This window comes from Chelonia mydas, chromosome 5 (genome assembly GCF_015237465.2).
Source record: "Chelonia mydas isolate rCheMyd1 chromosome 5, rCheMyd1.pri.v2, whole genome shotgun sequence".
In the NCBI taxonomy this organism is placed as follows: domain Eukaryota; kingdom Metazoa; phylum Chordata; order Testudines; family Cheloniidae; genus Chelonia; species Chelonia mydas.
The window spans coordinates 29,798,187-29,821,820 of record NC_051245.2 but is presented as its reverse complement, the minus strand read 5'-3'; the positions used below and the strand labels follow the sequence as shown (position 1 = coordinate 29,821,820).

At 40.5% G+C, this 23,634-nt stretch overlaps 1 protein-coding gene across 4 annotated transcripts in view; it reads right to left on the bottom strand.

Annotated features, from left to right (window-relative positions):
- Positions 1-1,632: 1,632 nt before the first annotated feature.
- The window catches only part of NNT (nicotinamide nucleotide transhydrogenase), an 84,149-nt gene continuing 62,147 nt past the window's right edge, over positions 1,633-23,634 (bottom strand). For all 4 annotated transcript variants that reach the window (XM_037902760.2, XM_007052822.4, XM_027817413.3 and 1 more), the window contains exons 20-22: positions 12,728-12,846; positions 5,980-6,095; positions 1,633-3,529 (exon numbers count right to left, since the gene is read on the bottom strand). In XM_037902760.2, the coding sequence (XP_037758688.1) occupies positions 3,380-3,529; positions 5,980-6,095; positions 12,728-12,846 (385 nt within the window). In that variant the 3' untranslated portion in view covers positions 1,633-3,379. The remainder of the gene's footprint in view (positions 3,530-5,979; positions 6,096-12,727; positions 12,847-23,634) is intronic.

Sequence of the window (23,634 nt, the reverse complement as noted above, 5' to 3'; positions counted from 1 at the left end):
TGTTCTGTTTCTTTTATACAACACTAAGGATCACATGAGAATAGTCTGTAACCTAATTAATGTAATATTTATTTCCTATGAGTGACTACAGAGCAATTGGATTATGCAAGTCACTGCCATTTTAGCAGAGGAATTTTTTCACGATCCTACACCAATCACAGTTGCTGGAACAATACCCAGTAAATTGGCAAATTCCATAAATTTAATATTTGAACCACTCTGCCTAGATATACGAACAAGGCGGCCCAACTTTCCCAATATTCAAACTCTTGAATGTAAAAAGTTCTCCTGTGGGATTGGAAAGTTTGCTCAAAGTATACACACAGCAGTGGAGCATAAAGTTTATGATTAAGTCATTACAAAGTAAATCTGCAGGATTGGAAGAAAGGAATTGCAGCCTATGGTGCCTCTTCTGATGCTTTGAGTTTCCATCACTTTCCATCTCTGAAGAAATTGGAGTCCCACTACACTTTCCAGGTGAAAAAAACTAACAGTTGATAGAGCAGGAAATGAGTTATTCATTGCATCATCATCTCATTTTAAAAATACCAGAACAAAACACAAGTTTGACCCCTGGAGTCACAGGCTAACGTTTCATTAAGTACTCCTTTTTAAGAGCCATGTTAATACAATTTACACTATGCCATCACTTTGTAAGGTTGAATATGAAATACAAGTTATTGTGTTGCAAAGTGCTTTCATTCCAGAGGATTGCAGATTACTTTACCTATTTATTCATTCAAGTTATATACTGGGATCACTTCACCCCTCACTGAAATGCAAGCCACATCTGAAGTCAAAACAGATAGTAACAGTAGAGTGCAAAACGACACACAGTTTAGGGCAGAAAGTGAATGGGATACTCGATAGTAGAAAGTACAGGAGAAATGTAGGAAGGCAGAATTTAGTTACTGAACTTGGAATGTGGCCTGGGACATGGTATTAACATAGTTTAAAAAAATAAATCATGGACATTTTATTCACTATCCAGGTGCAGGGACTCTTACAGTTTAACCAAATTTTGGTACCACAAAGGGTCCTGGCTCCAAGTTGTAATCAATCAAGGGGAAGAGAAAGCTACCTATTGAATCAAGGCCTCTGACTGCTGCTCCTGGATAGGATACCTCCAAGAAAGAGCTAAGTTCTGACCAGATCCAAACTTGAAGAGAACAGCTTCCTTTTTACCCTGGGAAACCTGTCTGCAAGATTGCCTGAAGTTATATTGTGTACTTAAGTAAGCAAATATAGGGAGATCGTCATCAAGTGTAGAAATGTCTAACTTAGATTATTGGTACCATTAGAACAATCTAAGACCCCCAGCTGAAAGGACTAATAGTGAACTACATACTAAAAATATAAGAATTTTACCTCTTAAGATAAAGATGATTTAAAAAAACAAACTTTCTTTTATTCAAATTTTAATCAAGAGCTTGTCAGCTCAGGACTGGTAACTATTGGTGAAAAACAGATGCATCCAAAGAGATTTTGCTACAAAGGGCATAAAACCAACATGCCCTGCTTTCAGTATAATGTTGATGCTATGACTCCCAAAGTGGAGTGTCAGGCTAGTTACCTTTTTAGGCTACGCTATACTGAAGAGGAGATGACCAATGATTATGAACAAAAACCACATTCTTTAAACTTTTTTAATAATTCTCTGATGTTTCATGATAAAACACAGTTCTAAAGTTAATCCTGGCACCTCTGATCCATAACAAATTACATTTTTCATTTCAAATACAAAGGAAAAGGCATTTTAAGAAAAGACTAACTTTTAGTTAGCTACATGCAAGCAGAAATAAGTTGGACACTGCAGCCAATAATACTCAAATCAGACTTGGTCAAGCAAAAAAATTAATATTCCATGATTACAAAATTGCCCTCTATTTAAGTCCCCCCCCCCCCTTTTTTTTTTTTTTGCACAGACCCAACAGAAATATAGCTATCAATACAATTATATTACGAGGCCATACATACTGCATTCAAACATAGCTGCCCCAGTGTGTTAAGTTAGAATTTAATGACTCAAGTATTCCTATGCTGTGTAACAACATATTCATGCTTATATGCTAATTTTATTTTTGAGCTTATAGAAAAGACAGATTTTTAAAAAGGCTGTTACTTTCATACATTATTACATTTCTTGATATACTACCTGTTCAAAAAATGGGTTTTAAGTTATCCTTACATAAAAACAGAGGTAGCTAAGTGGTAATATTTCTCAAATGCTATTGAGTTATGCAAGGTCCCAATACATGATGTGATTAAAAAAAAATCAGTTTTATAAATAGTTAGGATGGATCAATTTTAAACTTGCTTCATAGTAGTTTGTTTTCCCCAGATGTTAATGCTTTCTAACACAAATATAACTATTTGTATTTAGCTTTTGTCACTGAGGACAACTGCTACATCATTGTGCAAACATGATGAATTCATTTTATTAGGCAAATATTTGAGTTCCATTCAAGTACTCTTAACATAATAAAAATAAATTAGCACTATATGCCATAAACTGATTTACCGCTTAGCCGTACTTATTATGAAAATTTAAATAGTGCACTTAATTAGATTAAGGGAAAGTCAAATATTGAAAACATTGATTGTAAGATTGGTATGCTTTTACAGTCCCCAAATGATAGCTGATTAATTTTAAAAAATGGTAATAAAGAAACTCTTGATTTGCATTTTCTCCAGCATCTTAAATATGTTAAGAAAGTGCCTTTTTCCAGCATTACAAAAATGTTGATTAAGAATGCATCAAAATGCATTTGAAAGTAGCAAAATATAATTAAAAGTCAAAAGTGAACCGAAATTGAAATATCCTGCAGTGGCCAAGATTTTGCAATCAGGTTAGTGTAGGCAACTGCTGGTGCCCAAACAGAATTGATTGCGGGATTGGGGCCATTGTTTTCTCAGAACAGTTGAAATGGCAACAACTGTAGGAGGGGATAAAGATTTGAATTAGTTGCATTTGCTGAAAAATATTTCAGCACTTTAGGTGCATATGTTTATATCATGTCATACTTGGAAGCTAATGAAACAGGTCCATGAAATCCTACATTTCAATTTATATTACCTAGGTGACTACTAGGGGAGAGGAAAAAAATTCAGCCCAACTGGATTCATCTAACGATGAACTCATTCTGCTGAAGTGTTCCTGATTCATAGCATCCATAAAACCCACAACAGAAACACAATTCAGGTTTTTCTAGACACTTAACGTAGTATTGATTTTTTTCAGATGTCAAAATTATATAAGCCAATTTATGCACTCGTGTTTTTTTCTCATAACTTTGCCTTACATTCTGATGTACAAAATAATGGTCTTTTTGTTTTTCATACTGGCCAAATATTAACTTTGATAAGTGATTATCAGTATTTACATCTGGTAGGATTCTCTGACTTTGGCCTGCAGGGCATCACAGGTCTTCTTGGCATCTCCTAAAAGCATAGCGGTGTTGGGTTTGTAAAAGATTGGATTGTCCACAGCTGCGTAACCGACACCCAAAGATCTCTTCATAACAATGATCTGCAAAGGGAAGAGTTTATATTTGACATAGCACATATCAACCTTCTCCCTCAGTGCCGGAGATTTGAAAATAATCTCAATACACAAAATAAAAAAATAAGTGATTTGATATTATGTCCTGCAATAGATGACTTTATGGGTGCCAATATACAGAATATACTACTTGCAGGTCAATGTCACTCTGTCACATGAACAGGGTAGACAGGTGGCCTCCAAGTAATGTTTCACATTCCCATGCAGGAAACATAGGTTTGATTCTCAGTCTCCACCTCACCCCCGGCATAGGTAAGGTGTGTTCCTAGACCCAGGGAAGGAATGGCTTGCTTTAATCAAAAGCAAGACCAACGGCTGACTAGGGACTGTACTGGCACACACAAGCCCTAACCCAATGCTCTCCAGCCACTGAGGGTATGACTACACTACAGCTGGGAGAGAGCGCCTCCCAGCCTGGGTAGACAGACTTATCCCAGCTCGGCTCGAGCTAGCATGCTAAGAATAGCAATATGAATGTTGTGACTTGGGTGGCAGCTCAGGCTCTGGGTCTGAGCATGACTAGCTAGCCCAAGCCTCTGCTGGGTCCACACTGCTAGTTTTAGGATGTTAGCTCACATGAAGCTAGCACAAGTCAGTCTACCCAGGCTGGGAGTCTCACGCAGAGCTGCAGTCTAGACTTACCCTGACGACGACTAGGAGCGTGAAGAATTATTATACTAAAACACTCCCAAGGGTACACTGGACGCTATACAAAATACTAAAGAAGTTAAAAATACAATGAAAATGGATGTAACAAAATGCAGGATGTGACGCCTTAATTGCAAGCGCATGTAGCATCTCAGATCCACAGCACTTGAGACTGGGTAATAATGATCCAGTTAAAAAGTCTTATTGCACACACAAGCAGTTACCTATGGAAACTCTACTCTTGACCACTGCATTTAAAGTTTACTGTGCAGGAAAGAACACATTTAATTAACTGGGCAGAAAAAGCTGACTACAGAAAGATGTCAGGAAGGCCCTTAAAGCATGATTAAAGAATCCCCTGACATCACTCCCTAATGTTTGATTGCAATGACTGGGAAGTGGATAAAGTGAATGATCATCTTTTAAATGTGAGTTACCTAAAGTCCATTGTTGGCTGTAATATTGAGTTGATTCAATTCTCCTCAAGAGTCTTCTGTGCTCTCAAAGGTGCTTAGTTCTAATCCACAGTTAACTGTTTCAGGCTGTGGAGCTCCAAGAAGCAGGCATAGCTTGGCAAAATGCCTTCTTAGTCACTACAAAATGCCTTCTTAGTCACTACAGCTTAACAGATTTTCATCCTCAAGAAGTTGAGCAATTTAAGACTATGCCAGCTTCAGGAGCACAGGTTTTTCCAACCTTCAGTGAAGTCTCTTGTTCGCCACAATCTTTTCATCTGATGTAGGATAGATCTACATTATTTTTACACCTTATGTATCACAAAGGAACCAAAGCAAGACTTTGGCACTCAAGAATATTATACAAATAAAGCAACTGCTTTCTATTAGAACCCAGCCTCTCGGTAACAACAACCAAAAGAAATATTTGTGGGAAGGTCCTGCACCAATAGTTGATAAGATCACATTCTTGGTAACTATTTTCCAAGATAACCCGTTGTGAAATAATGGGTTGTCGGTTCTGGAGAAACTGTTTAGAAGAAACAAATAAGTTTGGGATAATTAATGCTAGAGCCAATTAAGGAAATTAATCAGTGCACTTGGAGGTAGGGAAGTTACTGGAGCATAATGTGAAATGAGGCCATAACAAGGCATTCTGCATGGATAAAACATGCTTATGTGTATTCCTCCAATCATGATAAAGGGCTATTGAGAGAACACTAATAATAACCCCATCACTCTGAGCACTTGAGTGTTTCAGGATGGCAAATCTGAATACTGAGAATTCACACTAGTGACAAGGAATAATTGATAACATTTGTACTGCTGCACCGATACAGATACTGTTGGGGTGAGGTGTAGATAAGAAACAGAGTTACATTTAAGAATTTTCTACATGCTAGATCATTTTTCAAATCAGACTAACTCCTTTGGCTGCTTTATTAGTTTCACTATCTGAGGAATGACAGCTAATAAGGAAACTACATGGCTGTCTGTCCACTCCACCCTTCCCCAGGCCAACAGTGCCAAATATACTTGCCAACCTAATTCTACTCTTTAGCCTCATCAGTTGTAGCCATCATTAGCTTCACTGGATCAGAGCACAGCAATATGATTGTATTACAACATTACTAATGCTCTGCAGTGCACTTCTGAAGCACAGAATATTCTGTTGTGCACAGTGCAGTACATGATGGGGAAACTTCGTATGCAAACAGAAAAAGTAGGATAATCCTATTAGCATCTCCAAACAAAAGCTGTTTTAAAAAAGGTGGATAAATGAGGTTGCTACTATGTTTTATTTGTTCGCCTTACCTGTTTTGATTTCCAAACTTCTAGAACTGGCATTCCAGCAATGATCGAGTTAGGATCCTCTTGAGCTGCTGAATTAACTGTATCATTAGCACCAATAACAAGGACCAGGTCAGTTTCTGCATTAAAAAAATAAAAAGGAAAAAACAGAACTTGAAAAATCAGGAACCACAATACAGAAGTTACTATGAATATTGATTTGCATTATGATAGCACCTACAGTGCCAACAGAGAGTGTACAGTGCCTCACACAATGGAGCCCCAAACTCATTGGAAGAGTCCCTACCCTGAACAGCTTACAACTTAAATACAGGTTTCAGAGTAGCAGCAGTGTTAGTCTGTATCCATAAAAAGAAAAGGAGTACTTGTGGCACCTTAGCCCTGGTCTACACTAGGAGTTGAGGTCGAATTTAGCAGCATTAAATCGATTTAACCCTGCACCCGTCCACACGACAAAGCCCTTTTTTTCCAACTTAAAGGGCTCTTAAAATTGATTTCCTTACTCCACCCCCTCAACGGGATTAGCGCTGAAATCGGCCTTGCTGAGTCGAATTTGGGGTACTGTGGACACAATTAGACGGTATTGGCCTCAGTGAACTATCCCAGAGTGCTCCACTGTGACCACTATGGACAGCGCTCTCAATTCAGATGCACTGGCCAGGTAAAGGCCCGCAAACTTTTGAATTTCAATTTTCTGTTTGGCCAGCATGGCAAGCTGCAGGTGAGTGCAGAGCTCATCAGCAGAGGTGACCATGATGGAGTCCCAGAATCGCAAAAGAGCTCCAGCATGGACCAAACGGGAGGTATGGGATCTGATCGCTGTATGGGGAGAGGAATCCGTGCTATCAGAACTACGTTCCACTTTTCGAAAGGCCAAAACATTTGTCAAAAATTTCCCAGGGCATGAAGGACAGAGGCCATAACAGGGACCTGAAGCAGTGCCACGTGAAACTTAAGGAGCTGAGGCAAGCCTACCAGAAAACCAGAGAGGTGAACGGCCGCTCCGGGTCAGAGCCCAAAACATGCCGCTTCTGTGATGAGCTGCATGCCATTTTAGGGGGTTCAGCCACCACTACCCCAGCTGTGTTGTTTGACTCCTTCAATGGACATGGAGGCAACACAGAAGCAGGTTTTGGGGACGAGGAAGATGATGAGGTTGTAGATAGCTCACAGCAAGCAAGCGGAGAAACCAGTTTTCCCGACAGCCAGGAACTGTTTCTCATCCTGGACCTGAAACCAGTACCCCCCGAACCCACCCAAGGCTGCCTCCCGGATCTGCCAGGCGGAGAAGGAACCTCTGGTGAGTGTACCTTTTAAAATACTATACATGGTTTAAAAGCAAGCATGTTTAATGATTAATTTGCCCTGGTATTCGCAGCTCTCCTGGATGTACTCCCAAAGCCTTTGCAAAAGGTTTCTGGGGAGGGCAGCCTTATTCCATCCACCATGGTAGGACACTTTACCACTCCAGGGCAGTAGCACGTATTCGGGAATCATTGTAGAACAAAGCATTGCAGTGTATGTTTGCTGGCATTCAAACAACATCTGTTCTTTATCTCTCTGTGTTATCCTCAGGAGAGTGATATCATTCATGGTCATCTGGTTGAAATAGGATGCTTTTCTTAAGGGGACATTCAGAGGTGCCCGTTCCTGCTGGGCTGTTTGCCTGTGGCTGAACAGAAATGTTCCCCGCTGTTAGCCACGGGGAGGAGGGACGGGCTAGCCACGTGGTGGAGGGAGGCAAAATGCGACCTTGGAACGAAAGCACATGTGCTGTGTATGTAATGTTAACAGCAAGGTTTACCTTGAAAGAGTGCACCCATTGTTTTATAAAATGTGTCTTTTTTTAAATACCACTGTCCCTTTTTTTTCCTCCACCAGCTGCATGTGTTTCAAGGATCACAGGATCTTCTTGTTCCCAGAGGCTAGTGAAGATTAGAAGGCGAAAAAAAACACACTCGTGATAAAATGTTCTCTGAGCTCATGCTGTCCTCCCACACTGACAGAGAACAGACGAATGCGTGGAGGCAGACAATGTCAGAGTGCAGGAAAGCACAAAATGACCAGGAGGAGAGTTGGCGGGCTGAAGAGAGGGCTGAAGCTGAAAGGTGGTGGCAGCATGATGAGAGGAGGCAGGATTCAATGCTGAGGCTGCTGGAGGATCAAACTAATATGCTCCAGCGTATGGTTGAGCTGCAGGAAAGGCAGCAGGAGCACAGACTGCCGCTACAGGCCCTATGGAACCAACCGCCCTCCTCCCCAAGTTCCATAGCCTCCTCACCCAGATGCCCAAGAACACAGTGGTGGGGCCTCCGGCCACCCAGCCACTCCACACCCCAGGATTGCCCAAGCAACAGAAGGCTGGCATTCAATAAGTTTTGAACTTTTAAAGTGCTGTGTGGCCTTGTCCTTCCCTCCTCCACCACCCCTCCTGGTGCTTCTCTCCTCCACCACCCCTCCTGGGCTACCTTGGTAGTTATCCCCCTATTTGTGTGATGAATGAATAAAGAATGCATGAATGTGAAGCAACAATGACTTTATTGCCTCTGCAAGCGGTGATCAAAGGGAGGAGGGGAGGGTGATTAGCTTACAGGGAAGTAGAGTGAACCAAGGGGTGGGGGGTTTCATCAAGAAGAAACAAACAGAACTTTCACACCGTAGCCTGGCCAGTCATGAAACTGGTTTTCAAAGCTTCTCTGATGCGCACCGCGCCCTCTTGTGCTCTTCTAACTGCCCTAGTGTCTGGCTGCGTGTAACCAGCAGCCAGGCGATTTGCTTCAACCTCCCACCCCGCCATAAACATCTCCCCCTTACTCTCACAGATATTGTGGAGCGCACAGCAAGCAGTAATAACATCAGGAATATTGGTTTCGCTGAGGTCTGAGTCAGTAAACTGCGCCAGCGCGCCTTTAAACGTCCAAATGCACATTCTACCACCATTCTGCACTTGCTCAGCCTGTAGTTGAACAGCTCCTGACTACTGTCCAGGCTGCCTGTGTACGGCTTCATGAGCCATGGCATTAAGAGGTAGGCTGGGTCCCCAAGGATAACTATAGGCATTTCAACATCCCCAACGGTTATTTTCTGGTCTGGGAAGAAAGTAGTTTCTTGCAGCTTTTGAAACAGACCAGAGTTCCTGAAGATGCGAGCGTCATGTACCTTTCCTGGCCATCCCACGTTGATGTTGGTGAAACGTCCCTTGTGGTCCACCAGTGCTTGCAGCACTATTGAAAAGTACCCCTTGCGGTTTATGTACTTTCCGGCTTGGCACTCTGGTGCCAAGATAGGGATATGGGTTCCGTCTATGGCCCCACCACAGTTAGGGAATCCCATTGCAGCAAAGCCATCCACTATGACCTGCACATTTCCCAGGGTCATTACCCTTGATATCAGCAGATCTTTGACTGCGTTGGCTACTTGCATTACAGCAGCCCCCACACTAGATTTGACCAGTCCAAATTGATTCCCGACTGAACGGTAGCTGTCTGGCATTGCAAGCTTCCACAGGGCTATTGCCATTCGCTTCTCAACTGTGAGGGCTTCTCTCATCTTGGTATTCATGCGCTTCAGGGTAGGGGAAAGCACAAAGTTCCACGAAAGTGCCCTTACGCATGGAAAGTTTCGCAGCCACTGGGAATCGTCCCAGACCTGCAATACTATGTGGTCCCACCAGTCTGCGCTTGTTTCCCGAGCCCAGAATCGGCGTTCCACCGCATGAACCTGCCCCATTAGCACCATGATGCCCACATTGCCAGGGCCCGTGCTTTGAGAGAAGTCTGTGTCCATGTCCTCATCACCACGCTGACGTTGCCTACTCGCCTGGTTTTGCTTTGTCAGGTTCTGGTGCTGCATATACTGCTGGATAATGCGTGTGGTGTTTAATGTGCTCCTAATTGCCAAAGTGATCTGAGCGGGCTCCATGCTTGCCGTGGTATGGCGTCTGCACAGAAAAAAGGCGCGGAACAATTGTCTGCTGTTGCTCTGATGGAAGGAGGGGCGACTGACAACATGGCTTACAGGGAATTAAAATCAACAAAGGGGGTGGCTTTGCGAGAAACTGAATGGCCCCCTCAAGGACAGAACTCAAAACTGGGTTTAGCAGGCCGTTGATTTCACGGAGGGAGGGAGGAGAAAATGAATACAAAACAAATCTGGTCTATTTCTTGTTTTGAGCCACTTCTTCTATCTTTATACATCTTGCTGGCAGCAGACTGTGCAGTACGACCGCTAGCCATTGTCATCTCCTGGGTGCTCAGCAGAAGACGGTGCAGTATGACTGCTGGCCATCATCTTTTGCTGGCTGCTGATTAAAAGATAGTGCGCTGCCGGTAGAACTCAATCGCCATGAGACAAAACTTAAAAGGGAAATGACCTGGCTGAGTCACTCCCATGTTTGCCCAGGCGCCCCTGACCTCATCGAGGTTGGTTAAAAGAGCACCCAGGACTACGTCGACGATGGCTACCAGTCATACTGCACTGTCTGCTGCCAAAAGGCAATAAACTGCTGCTGTGTAGCAATGCAGTACCGTGTCTGCCAGCACCCAGGAGACATACGGTGACAGTTAGCTGAGCGGGCTCCATGCTTGCCGTGGTATGGCGTCTGCATAGGTAACTCAAGAAAAAAAGGCTCAAAATGATTGTCTACCCTTGCTTTCACGGAAGGAGGGAGAGAAGGGGGGCCTGACGATATGTACACAGAACCACCAGCAACAATGTTTTAGCCCCATCAGGCACTGGGATTTCTACCCAATATTCAAATGGGTGGTGGAAACTGTGGGATAGCTACCCACAGTGCAATGCTCCGGAAGTCGACGGTTGCCTCGGTACTGTGGACACACTCTGCCGACTACATGCACTTAGAGCATTTGTGTGGGGACACACACAATCAACTGTATAAAACCGCTTTCTACAAAACCGACTTCTAAAAAATTCAACCTAATTTCATAGTGTAGACATACTCTTAGGGACTAAGATTTATTAGAGCATAAGCTTTCGTGAGCTACAGCTCACTTCATCGGATGCATACAGTGGAAAATATAGTGGGGAGATTTTATATACACAGAGAACATGAAACAATGGATGTTACCATACAAACTGTAACAAGAGTGATCAGGAAAGGTGAGCTATTACCAGCAGGAGAGCCGGGGGTGGAGGGGGAACCTTTTGTAGTGATAATCAAGGTGGGCCATTTCCAACAGTTTACAAGGACAGTAGCAGGGGAAATAAACAAGGGGAAATAGTTTTACTTTTTGTAATGACACATCCACTCCCAGTCTTTATTCAAGCCTAAGTTAATTGTATCCAGTTTGCAAATTAATTCCACTTCAGCAGTCTCTCGTTGGAGTCTGTTTTTGAAGTTTTTTTGTTGAAGAATTGCCACTTTTGGGTCTGTAATCGAGTGACCAAAGAGACTGAAGTGTTCTCTGACTGGTTTTTGAATGTTATAATTCTTGACGTCTGATTTGTGTCCATTTATTCTTTTACGTAGAGACTGTCCAGTTTGGCCAATGTACATAGCAGAGGGGCATTGCTGGCACACGATGGCATATATCACACTGGTAGATGCTCAGGTGAACGAGCCTCTGATAGTGTGGCTGATGTGATTAGGCCCTATGATGGTGTCCCCTGAATAGATACATTGGCCAAACTGGACAGTATCTAGTACCATTATCTCTTGTTGACCAGCCACTACAGGGAGATGAGACACACCACATACCATTGGTTTCACAGCAAAGTAATGTATAGATCAGAAATCCTGTGCTGAATTTCAGGTTCTGGAGAGGAGTGTTCTCTAGTGGTTAGAGACCTTTTTGCCCATTCCCAGCCAATCTCTTAGCATATCCCTTCCAGCCTGTTCCCCCTGCTCTTATGTTCCCCACACTATTTCTGTTCCCCACCCACCCACCTGTATTCCTACCCATCCCAATCTGTTTCTGTTCCCCTCTATTCTTGTTCCTGTTCCTTCCCATCCTTAGCCTGTCTACATCTCCTCTCTGCTCCTTAATCCTCTACCTTTGAGTCAGCATGAGTCTTCCTTCTCGTCCATGCTCCCTCAGCATCAGCAGGGGAAGCAGTGAGAATACAGAAAGGGGCCGGGGGGGAACGCTGCCCTCAGGTCTCGTACTCGGTGCCATAGCCAAGGGAAAGTCCTGCTCAACCCCTGCAGCCTTGAGTTGGAGCATGCTTAGTGCAAATGGAACTTTGCAGAATTTAGTTGCCAGCCTCTAGCAAACCTCTACTGAACATGTGCCATGGCAATTTTCAGAGGCTTATTCCTTGGCCAAATTTGGGTGAACATTCATGAGGACAATAAGAGGCACCGTTCTGACTCCAAGGTAACCCCTCTGCCCCATTTCAAGTCTCTGCTCCAGAACATGAAGGGTTAAAACTTGTTAATGAAGCATCTGTAAGAATGTTTTAATCCTTGGCAAAACACTTTTCTCTAACAATGTTCACAAACAGCTGAACTGGTTTTGCTGAAACTTTCCAAAAGATTCAGCCTGAATGGTTAAAAGTTGGTAAATTTATAAAGCACACAATAAGAGAGTCTTCTAATACAAAGCATTAAGCAGAGCTGGAAACAATGCTTACCGTTGAAGTTGCCTATTGTTATACACGTGTGCGGACAAACGAACACACACAGTATATTATATCTGCCTCTATTTTCATTTGAAAAATAAACAAAAAATAACCACTGCAAGTTTAATATACTAGCAAATAACATAGTTTTCAAGTTATCACTCTCTCTAACCTGGGAAATCTTCATTGATCTCATCCATTTCCAGCACAATATCATATGGCACACCTGCCTCTGCTAGGAGCACATTCAGCTGACCAGGCATCCGACCAGCCACAGGGTGAATACCAAACCTAGCAACAAAACAAACAAACAAACAAAAAAAAGAACATACCCATTAGCAGATATATCTTGTTTCATTTAATACTTTAAGGATGTGGCCAAGTGTGGGCTGGAATGCTAGTTCCTAAATGTGCTAATACCAAATACAGAATTACTAACAAAAAAATTAAATCTCCAAAGACAAATCACATGTATTTTTCAGTATTTCCTGGGAGTTTGGGGAGACAGAGTGGGTGGGAAGGAGCTATAGAAGAGGAAGATATTTGAAATCACATAAAGCCACTAGATTAGGATTTTATATCTCAACCCTTCAGCCTCAAGGACCACAGATTAAATCCTTCAGCATAAAGCTGTGCCAAAACCAAATTCATGTGTTGGAAACCACAGGCAAGAAAAGCCCCTAAATTTGCCTCTTACCCTGAGACAAGATGGCCATTTATAAGGTTAAAGAACCACTGATGCATCCAGGACAAGAGAAAAAGTTTCCAATTCTGACAGATTTTAATTGGAAATTGAGTAGATTTTAACATTTATTTAATGGAACAAGCCCTTTTAGTATGCTGATCTACACGGAAGCTGCCTCTGGAGATCCTGCAGCAATGAGAATGACAGAGGCACTCCCAATTACAGCAGCAGAGGAACTAGTGGCAGAGGCTTTCAAGATAAGTGAATGGGAAGTGTCAGGAAATACATCACTGGTGAACAACACAGCAAGAGTGAAGTAAAGTTTCCACAAGGTAATATTCTACTTCAATAGGGTGGGGTTTTAAAAACTATTTTAAAGATAATTGCCTTTTTCCTGCTCCCTTTTGGCTGACAAATCCTTCTCTCACCAGCCAAAGTGAAACATATATGCCAAATGTTTGTGTGTACCTCCCAAACAATACTAGAAGAATTAAAAACATATGAACGGCATATTTGTCTTTGGCTCCCAAAACAGATGTTGGGAAGGCTCCTTAGGTTATCAAGAGCTGCAAATGCCACATATAGTTAGGGGTGTGACCAGAATCAACAACTCTCCCATGAAAAATGGAAGATGATGTGGGGTGTTCCACAACCAAAAGGTATCTCCCAACTTTCTCCAGAAAAATCTTCAAGGCTAAGTTAGAGAGAATACTTTACTCTCTCTGTTGGTTACAAATAAAATATATCCTTTCAAGGATTCAGACTGGAACACAAGAGTTTCCTTAAATTGAAGTTTGTCCCAATTATCTAGGACTTCAGCCGCTTCTGGATAAAATTATTTTAATTTCTGAAAGATGGGAACCATTGAATTTATCAGGGTAACAAGAGTAATTGCCATAAAATTACTCTCATGAAATGGAAGATTAAACTGGGGCGAGGGGGAGAAGGCTGTGTGCTCTACTTTATTTACTTCATGCAATGAACTCAAATGGGGCATTAGAAATCTGTTTTTAAGAAGTTGGCAGGTAGCTCTTTGCATCTTCTCAAAGAACATGAAAACTCCTTAGAATGAAAGAGGACACTCCATCTCATGGCATGTATTCCTCTAATCCCCAGACTCTGACATTATTAACAACTTTATTCCAATGAGAGGAAGGCAAGAGTAAAATGTCATCTGTACTTTGCTTGATGTATTATGCTGTAACTTTCAGACAAAATAGGATACTATAAAAACATAAGATTGGTGACAAGTTAGATCTACTTTGTTACAAATGAACTTTGTCAGGCAGAATTATGACCATTTCATCTGGTAGTCATTAAAAGAAAAATGCAAGTAATTAAGGTCTTTACAGTAGGAACAGAAGTCTTCTCTCCTTAATGATTATTTAGTTTTTGCTTGATTTTTTTTTCTTAGAGTGCACATGTTGAGAGTTCTCCTTTTCTTCTCCACTCAATACTTTACCATATCAAAACTTTGACAAAAGGTACAAAGTTAGCATTGCAATTTTTTCTACCTAAGAAAGCCTTACTTAAGAGTTCACCTCTTCCCTTGCCTCCAACAAATATTCAGGTGACACCAGAGGATACAGTTATAGGTATATAAAGTTTTCCAGTACCTTACATCTAGTAGTGCAGCAAAACTACAAATAATGCAGGCCAGAATATGAAGTCTCTACCATATATCCTAATGACATCGCAGAGCAAGTTTAGGTAGCCAAAAGGTTATTCCGAAAATGGAATTTAACCAGGGCACCAGAGATAATATCCACTACTCTGGATGAATAGTAGATGGAGTTTTAGCCATAGAATTTTTGGTGAAGGCAAATGGTCAGGACCTCTGTTTTTTTCATCTCATCTAAATGACGGCACCCCCACAGAACAGTTCCTCCCTGCATCACTAAAGCTACACAGAGGTTAATAGCACCTCCCTACTCCTACTTGATATTCCCCGGCTTATGAATCCAAAGATACTATGGAGAGATTTGTTTCTGTAAAACTGAAAAACTGTCTTAATTATAAGGCTGCCTTTTACCCTTACGTTTGAGCCCAATATAGCAGAGAGTCTCAAATATTTCCATACTGAGGACCATTAGCGTACAAAAGATTCTCTCATGGTCATTTCCTTCCCACATTACTAATCACAAGCCAACATGTTCTCCAAAGAAGCAATGGTGATCAGATCATGAAAGTAGTACTAGCACCTATCTCCTGAATTTTGTCCTAACTTGCTTTAATCTCATGGGTATGACCACTTAGCTGTAACTCCTCCCACTATTTTAATGCATTTCTTCTCAACAGGTACAGGTATTTACATTTATCAGACCCAAATCACCTCTTTTTCTGCAGCCCCAACTTCTCTAGTCTCTCCTCCAGGCCACTTTGCAGGTGGGTTATGTTGTCCTATACCTTTGGACAAACTATCCTCCAGTTTTGGAGTCAGCAATTTTGATCATGATTGAATTTACACAAAGAAATGCCAAAAAGAGATAATTAAGTGACTTCAGTTCCTGTACATCAAACCAAAGAATCAGAGGTGTGATAAAGGAGCTCTTAAAGAAATATAAAGAAGCTCTGCTTGAAGACTGATGATTGAGCAAATTGAAATTTGCTAGGACAGGAGAACTGTGCATGTTTCATCATTACGATGGAATCAGTTCACATAAACACCACCAAAAGTCCACAAACTACAGTTTTTGAACCACTGATGTATCATCATCATCATGTTCCTATTATGCCTCTGACGTTTAGGGCAGTGACGAAGCTCCTCCATTCCTGTCTGTTTCTGGCAAGTCTTTCCCCAGCTGTGCCCCATGTTTTTCAGCTCGGCTTCCACAGCTCTTCACCATGTTGTTTTCGGGCGGCCTAGTTTTCGGTTGCCTTCAGGTGTCCATCTTATTGCTACTCTGGTGATGGAATCAGTTTCCATCCAAAGCATGTGACCGATCCATCTCCAACGCTTCCTGGCAACGGTGGTGCTCAGATCCCCTTGGCTGCATTGTGTCAATAGATCTTGGTTTGAGATTGTTCTGAGCCAAAAAGATAAGGAGTATTTTTCTAAGGCAGGTTGTGTGGAATGAAGACAATTTGGACATGTCATACTTTCTCATTCCCCAGCATTCTGCACTATAAAGTAGTGCTGAAAGTATGCAGCTCTGATAAATCTTGAGTTTGGTTTTGGTTTTGTATGTTGATGATTCCAGACTGTATTTAAGCTCCTGAAGATGTTCCTGGCTTTACTGATTTTGTTCTGGATGTCCCAGCTTGTTCCATCGTCCTGGTTGATGGTGCTGCCCAAGTATGTGAATGTTTCTACACTGGTGAGAACATAATCCTCTATCCGTACTGGTGATGGTGAGACAATATTAAGGGTCATGATATCTCTTACTGAGGATGATTTTCAGTCCAATTTGCTGGCTGAATGCACTGAGTCAAGTTGTTTTTTCTTGTATATGGTGTTGGGCATGCGATAGGAGAGCGACATCATCTGCGAAGTCCAGGGATGAGAGGATGAGAAGAGTGTCCATTTAATGCCTCTTGGCATGTCTTCTGTTGTATGCCACATTACCCAGTCAATGGCACTACTGAAGAGGACTGCAGACATAACACACCCCTGACGTACTCCTGTTTTGATTCAGAACTGAGCTTACTGTGATCAACGCTTCATGTAAAGTTGAAATAGAAGCTTTTGATGATGTTGATTATATGGAAATGAATTCCATATACCCGCAGAATGCGCCATAGGCTAGTCCTGTGAATGCTATCAAAAGCCTTTTCAAAGTCTATAAAATTTATGTAGAGTTGCTGTTGCCATTCTACGCACTGTACTATTATGTTTCTTAGAGTGAAGATCTGGTCTGTGCATCCACGCCCCTTCCGAAAACCAGCTTGCTCTTTTCTGAGAACACTATCAACTGCCTCTAATATACGCTGGACTATGATCTTACACAATATTTTGCTTGGCACAGATAAAAGTGTGATACCATGCCAGTTATTACAATCACTGATGTATAGTGATTAGTAATTTTAATGCTGTACAAATATAAATTTAGAATGAGAATAATCTGGTCAACTACCAGTAGTAAGGTCGAGTTCAGGCAACTTGAATATCAGGTAATTTGAACTCCAAGTTCAAAACCAGACATACTGAATGATCACGCCACTAAGCACTATTAGATGCTGTGACAAGATGCAAGTATTGTTAAACTTTGCTTCAAGAGTGGAATGGAAGCCAGTTTTATATAAGAGCTGCACAGGAAGGAAAAAGAATACATTATATTTAGCTGGCAAATATTTGGGATCCTGGCACAGAGGAAAATACCTAGAATCAGATACGGGACAGCAAAACAAATAGGACAAAATATTAACAACTTAAAGTTTCACATCAACCACTCAGTAATGTAAACCATGTGCAGCAGCACAGTTGCTTCCAAACTGCTCCCAAATGCAATGATTTTTAGTACATTAGAAGAACTCTTATTCTGAAACATATTAGAAAATCATCACTATTTTGGCAAGGAACAAAGATTTCCCAACAAAATTCTCTTTAATTTCTAATAAAATTATTTGAGCTTCTTTTTGATTAAAGCTGGCTTATAAATAAAAAAAACAAAATATGCTTGAGGTTTTTATTAAATACTCCAACACAACCTTGTTTCCAGGGCTGATCCCCAAACCAACACGTAAGTTGCCAAGTGAATGAAGTTTCACCTTTGACTTTCCCTCAGCAGAGGCAAGGGGAAGAAGAAAAAGAAGGGGCAAAAATATTTTTGGTTGGTGAGAGGAGTTATGGTATGGATCATCATCTGTCACAGGTTTTGACAAATACTGCCAGAAACCATACACTACACATTTGGGAGGTTTATGAACTGTTTATATAAAATCTATTTGACAGGAGACATTTAAATGACTCTCAAAGGGAGTTTGTTTCTGAGAGTCTTGATGACCAAATATGACAGTGGCTTGCCAGTACCCCTTGGAAAGAATTCATGCAAAATTGTCAAACCAGATTTTTTTTTTCTATATTATATATATATATAAATATATAAAGAGAGAGAGAGAGAGAGTGTGAGTGAGTGAGTGAGTGAGTGTGTGTGTGTGTCGGTGGGTGGGTGTATACAGACACTCACCATGATCATGTTGATAAAGATTTCATACAGGCAACATTTACACAGATAGATAGTGAAATTATCCCCTCATCTCAAAAAGGAAGATCCTCCTACCAGCCATTCAGGTGAGCATGGCAAGACAAAGAAGAAGCAATACAGACCAAGTTCCTCACAAACATAGAAGAGATTACACTAGAAACACCAGAAAAAGAGGACACTTTTAAAAATGTCCCATCTGAACACTGTATAACCTTGCAGAATTATTTTTATAGTTACAGATTTGCACTCAACTTATCATAAACAGAGGGGATTTCAACCTCTTGTTTTCACCACCATCATGTGCAATGGGTGTGACATGTCCTGTTCACTGCACATTACAACAGCAGTTCTTGAAAACAACAAGCTTTTTTAAGGGTATAAAATATTTGCCAAACGTATTCTCCCACAACAAGTTTTAAAATAAACCCATTTTTTTTCCTACTCGTTCATTCCATTCTGGAAATATCTAAAAATACAACAGGAGAGAAACTTTATGGAAGAAATTGAAAATTGAAAAGATGGAGAATTATTAATAATCTTTAACTGCTTAAGAAGTATCTCTTTTTCAAGAGTCTTTAATATCAGTGCTGCAAGAACATCAGATTTTCTCAAAAAAAAATTGCAGGAAAATGTTTTTAAAATTTCTTATTTTTCAGTCGAACACTAAAGGACCTTCTATTTTGCAAATGTTTGCATCTCCTCCTGCTGAACTTATACGTGTCTGGCAAAATGTGTAGGCTACAACAAGTTCAGCCCAAAGAACTAAAATTCATGACCATGCTCTAGTTTATCGGAGGGGTTGGCTCAGTGCTGTACTAAAACACAGGTTCTCTTTTTGGACCTCAAATAAGTCAGATGGTACAATTCTGGGCCCAATTTTCAAAGTAAGTCTCTAGTTTCAGAGGCATAACCTTGTACCCAAACTTTGTACCCATATGAGTTACCAGGAAAAAACAAAAAAACATGAATACATTTTAGCAAAACTATATCAAAAGATAAAATAAAATGGGGAGCTGGTTTGAAATCCAGCCCTTTATATGGGTTTCTTTTAGAAAAAGCTAGTTTCTGTGGGCAAGTCAGAAGCATTTGGATTCATGAAAATTGATTGGTAGAATTGTTTACATATGCTGATGTCTTCTGTTCTTTGTCTATATATTCTCTGCATATATGTAAAATTAAGCAGTGGGATGAGGGGGCACACTAGGCTGAAGAAGTCAAACCCACTTGTAGAGATGGCCTAGCATTTACAGTACAATGCGCACCCAGTCTCACCACCTCAGTGACATGAATAAAGGATTACTGTTTCAGACTCTCTGCCAACACAGGAAGACCGTACTGAATCTGTTACGATCAGCTCACATTTGGACTGTCTTCTTCGCAGCCCTATTGGCTAGAAACTTTCCTTTTTAAAAATGAAAGTTTAGATTCTGTAAAATCTGAAAATGCCATGTGAGCCCTATAAATAAATCTAGACGGTCACATGTTAAGCATTCCCCTACAGTACACACCCTATCATGAAGAAACAAAGCCTTCCCAAACTACAAAACTAGACACTACCAGTGCTGATGCATTAACCGCTCTCCCCCCCGCCCCCCGCCAGCTGAACGGACTGTATGTCAGGAATCCTGGGATACCAGTTTTCTGCACTGATTAAATAGCTTTAATTATTTGTGCAATTTTATCTGTGTTGAATTTAAACTCAGTTGCCGAGGATATTATTACAGATGCAGTAGTATTCTATTTTTAATGCTTACTGAGGACTGAAGAACTTTAGAGTGGGATTTACTATTTGCGGTTAATGTAGTCAATCTTTTTACTCAAAACAGATGATAAGAAAACAATACTATTTTCCTCAATCCTGAATAAGCTTATTTATATTTAACCCATTGCAGAAGTGGTTCAAGATAATTTCATTGTCATGTGACTCTGTGGTGTTTGCACTAAAAGAATGCATTATGCATTAACGTTAAACACAACACACAGGAGTCAGTGTTCGGCAATTTTCCTCCCAGAGCACTTCATCCATGTAAAAATAGGATTTCTGTAACTATGCCAAAGTTGATGAGACATAGGGTGCTCTAAGTAAGTTACATCTGCTTCGTGCCTATTTTAGCTTGCTCAACAAATTTTTTTAATTTCTGAACATTTGTAGAAGTTATACACACACAGGATAGCTTGCTCAACAGAGCCCAATTTCTCCCCTTTTAACTTTCTGTGCCCTCTGTTCCACACATGCAGCTTCTCTGTTCCCAGTACATACACATCTGACAAGTCTCTTAAAAAACACACTCCAGTTTCATGGAGAGATAACATGAATGACAATTGAAAGTACAAAGGGCATGCAGATACTCTAGCACTTGTTTATTGCTCATGAAAATCTGAGTTACGCAAAACATAAGGCCTGATTGGAAAAGATTTTAAACTGTCCATTTTTACAAAATAGAGCTTTCAGTCAAGAAAACACTTCCAGTTTTTCTTTTAGGAAACTAAGACCTCCCCCTGCAACATGGGGCGTGGGTCATTTGCCAGGATTTTGTGGTTATATCTCACCTAAGCAATTCCGGGGCATTGCAAGGGTATCAGGCATTGATGCAACTTGTTCCCTCTTATTCTTTCCCTGTGGCACATAACAGTATTACAGACCACACGAGACCACACTGTGGTCTAATTTCTGTTGTTGGGTTTGATGTGCGGGCTCTGGCTGGTGTTTGTGGCCAGTGATATACAGGAAATCAGAATACATGATCTGGGGTCCCTTCTAGTATTAAACTCTATGACTCTTTAAGGCAAGATTCATTTGATTTGAAAGAATAATTTAAGAATTCAAACTAATTAGTTTTATTTATTTAAATGTAAAGAAAAGTTAAAGATGGCATCCCTCCATATGCTCCAGAAACCCTTAGCATAATGAAAATGCAACACCTAGTATCCTACATGCAAAAGTACAATTTGACTACATCCCAACACCTGTAACCAAAGTAAATTTAAAAACTCAAGTCCACCTACCTTAAAATTTACTCCATTTTCAAATGCCTAGGAAAGAAGATAGGGGCTTTGCCTTATGTCCTGAGGTCATGAGACACTGGCACATAAGTCCTTCCAAGATATTAACCTATAAAAATTAGGCAAGACCAGCCATCTAGTGACTGAAGTTTGAGAAAAATATTCAGAAAGTAATCTAGATTTTCTCTCACAACTGCATATTCCACTGATTATGGCAGCTAAAAAGTAAAGAACCCACATGTCTGTGGCATTAGTCAACAGATTTAAAATTAAGTGTGTGGGCTTTCTTAGAATACTTCAGCACTTGCATGGAACTTCCTTAAACTACTGTAATTGGTTACTATTGCACCTTGAGCAGAAATTTTAAATACATACATTCTACAAGAATGGCTATAAAGTCACACAACTGATATCATGGCCAAAATATAGTGAATCTAGAATGTCTGTGGACGGTGTTCAATATGCTATGTATTTGAGAATTTCTTTATTTTAAACACTCCATAAAATATATAATTTAAGAGATTAAAATTCTATGGATGGATGTTTAGGGCTTGCCTACACTGAATTTAATTCAGATTACGGTAGGGTATGAATCTAAAGTGGACTAGCTATTCCTGTTTAACTCCCTATGTGGATGCTTTTGCTGTAGATTAAGAATGCCTTATTCTGAATTAGTTTGATCCATTTCTGAAGTGCATTAAGATCATTCAGAATCACACCTTTACATGCATTGTAGTGAACCATTCAAGATATATGGTAAATGGAGAGCCTTCAATGACAGCTCTGTAGTACTACAAAGGCAGTAACAGAGAATAAAACTGCTTGAAGACCAAGCGTCTTCCCTCTGGGAATGGATTCTGGGAACCTTCCAGTCTATGACACTTTTTGTAGCTCTACCAGTCGATAACAAGAAAAGAAAAGACAGCAGGAAGGTGGGTAACATGCAGTTTTCTTACATGATTCTACTAATAGATTTAATATGCGATCTGCTGCAAGAGCATTTCAAGTCAGTGGTGATGTTAGCAATGCATTTTAATAACTAAAGCAGACTTAAGTTTGCAAACCCTCCTGTATTTCTGAATTTAAGAAATAGTCATAAAATGTTATACATCATGTTACATAATCTATGCTCTTCACTGAGCGTGTTATGGCTACAGGCAAAGTTAAGGAAACAGTGTCTCTGAATCAATCATGAGCCATGAAGCAAAAAAAGACCATATGACAAATGCAATTTTTCTTGGCACAGCATGGGCATAACAAACTGATGACAATCGTATGTCCAGGCTGGCACTCAGCCACAGCGGATGTGTATGTGTGTCACTGCATCTGGATGCTGGGCGTGCTTGGGTCCTGAGGCACTTCAGACCTACTGAAACCAGAGGGACAGCAGCTGCACTCAATGAACACTGTGGGAGCTCCACAAAGTGATGAAAGGCCTAAATTACCACAAACTGTAAATACAGATTTATTTCATTAAAATACTAGGTAACCACTGCAGCAATCTCTTCCTGAAATTGACTCATTTTAAATATAATCCAGTTACTTCACAAAGCTTCATTCATATTTCTCCCATACAAAGCTGACATACAAGGTGAAATCAATAATACTTTATATCATTATGAAAAAGGAAGCTAGCCCACACAGAAGCCATAAAAGGAAAAATCAAAGAAAGAACAGGATATTGTCATCATATTACCCAAAATGAGGTTCTTTTGTTACATGCCTATTGGGCCTTCAGTATCTTTAATACAATTTGGCTATGCAACCAGCTTCCACTAGTGGTGAGAAAATAAGGGATGAAAAGAATTGCCATGGGAAAGAAAGACAGCAGGGGCCTCATTCAGCTTTCCTACATGCAGATTAAACTGCTACACAGAAGTGCATTATTTTGGGTGATTGCTAATGAACAAATTTTACTAACTGGTACTCTTATCCATCAAATTATATACTACAAACACTGCCAGGTACTATCAATATCATTTTGATGAATGTGGAAAATATTGAAGAAAAAAAACACACTAATTGCTAGAACATTGACTCCAAAGCAAAGTCATCATGTACTTAAAATAAACACGCAGAAATTAGAGAATGAGTTGGTTAACCAGCATCTGTCAGAGTATCTTTTTTTCCAATATGACAACTGAGACTTGACTAATTTTTAAGATATTAAATTACCATAATTAAAAAATAGTTTCCAAAACAATTAGCGATGGAGACATGGCAGGTATTGAAAGCACTGGAAAGCTA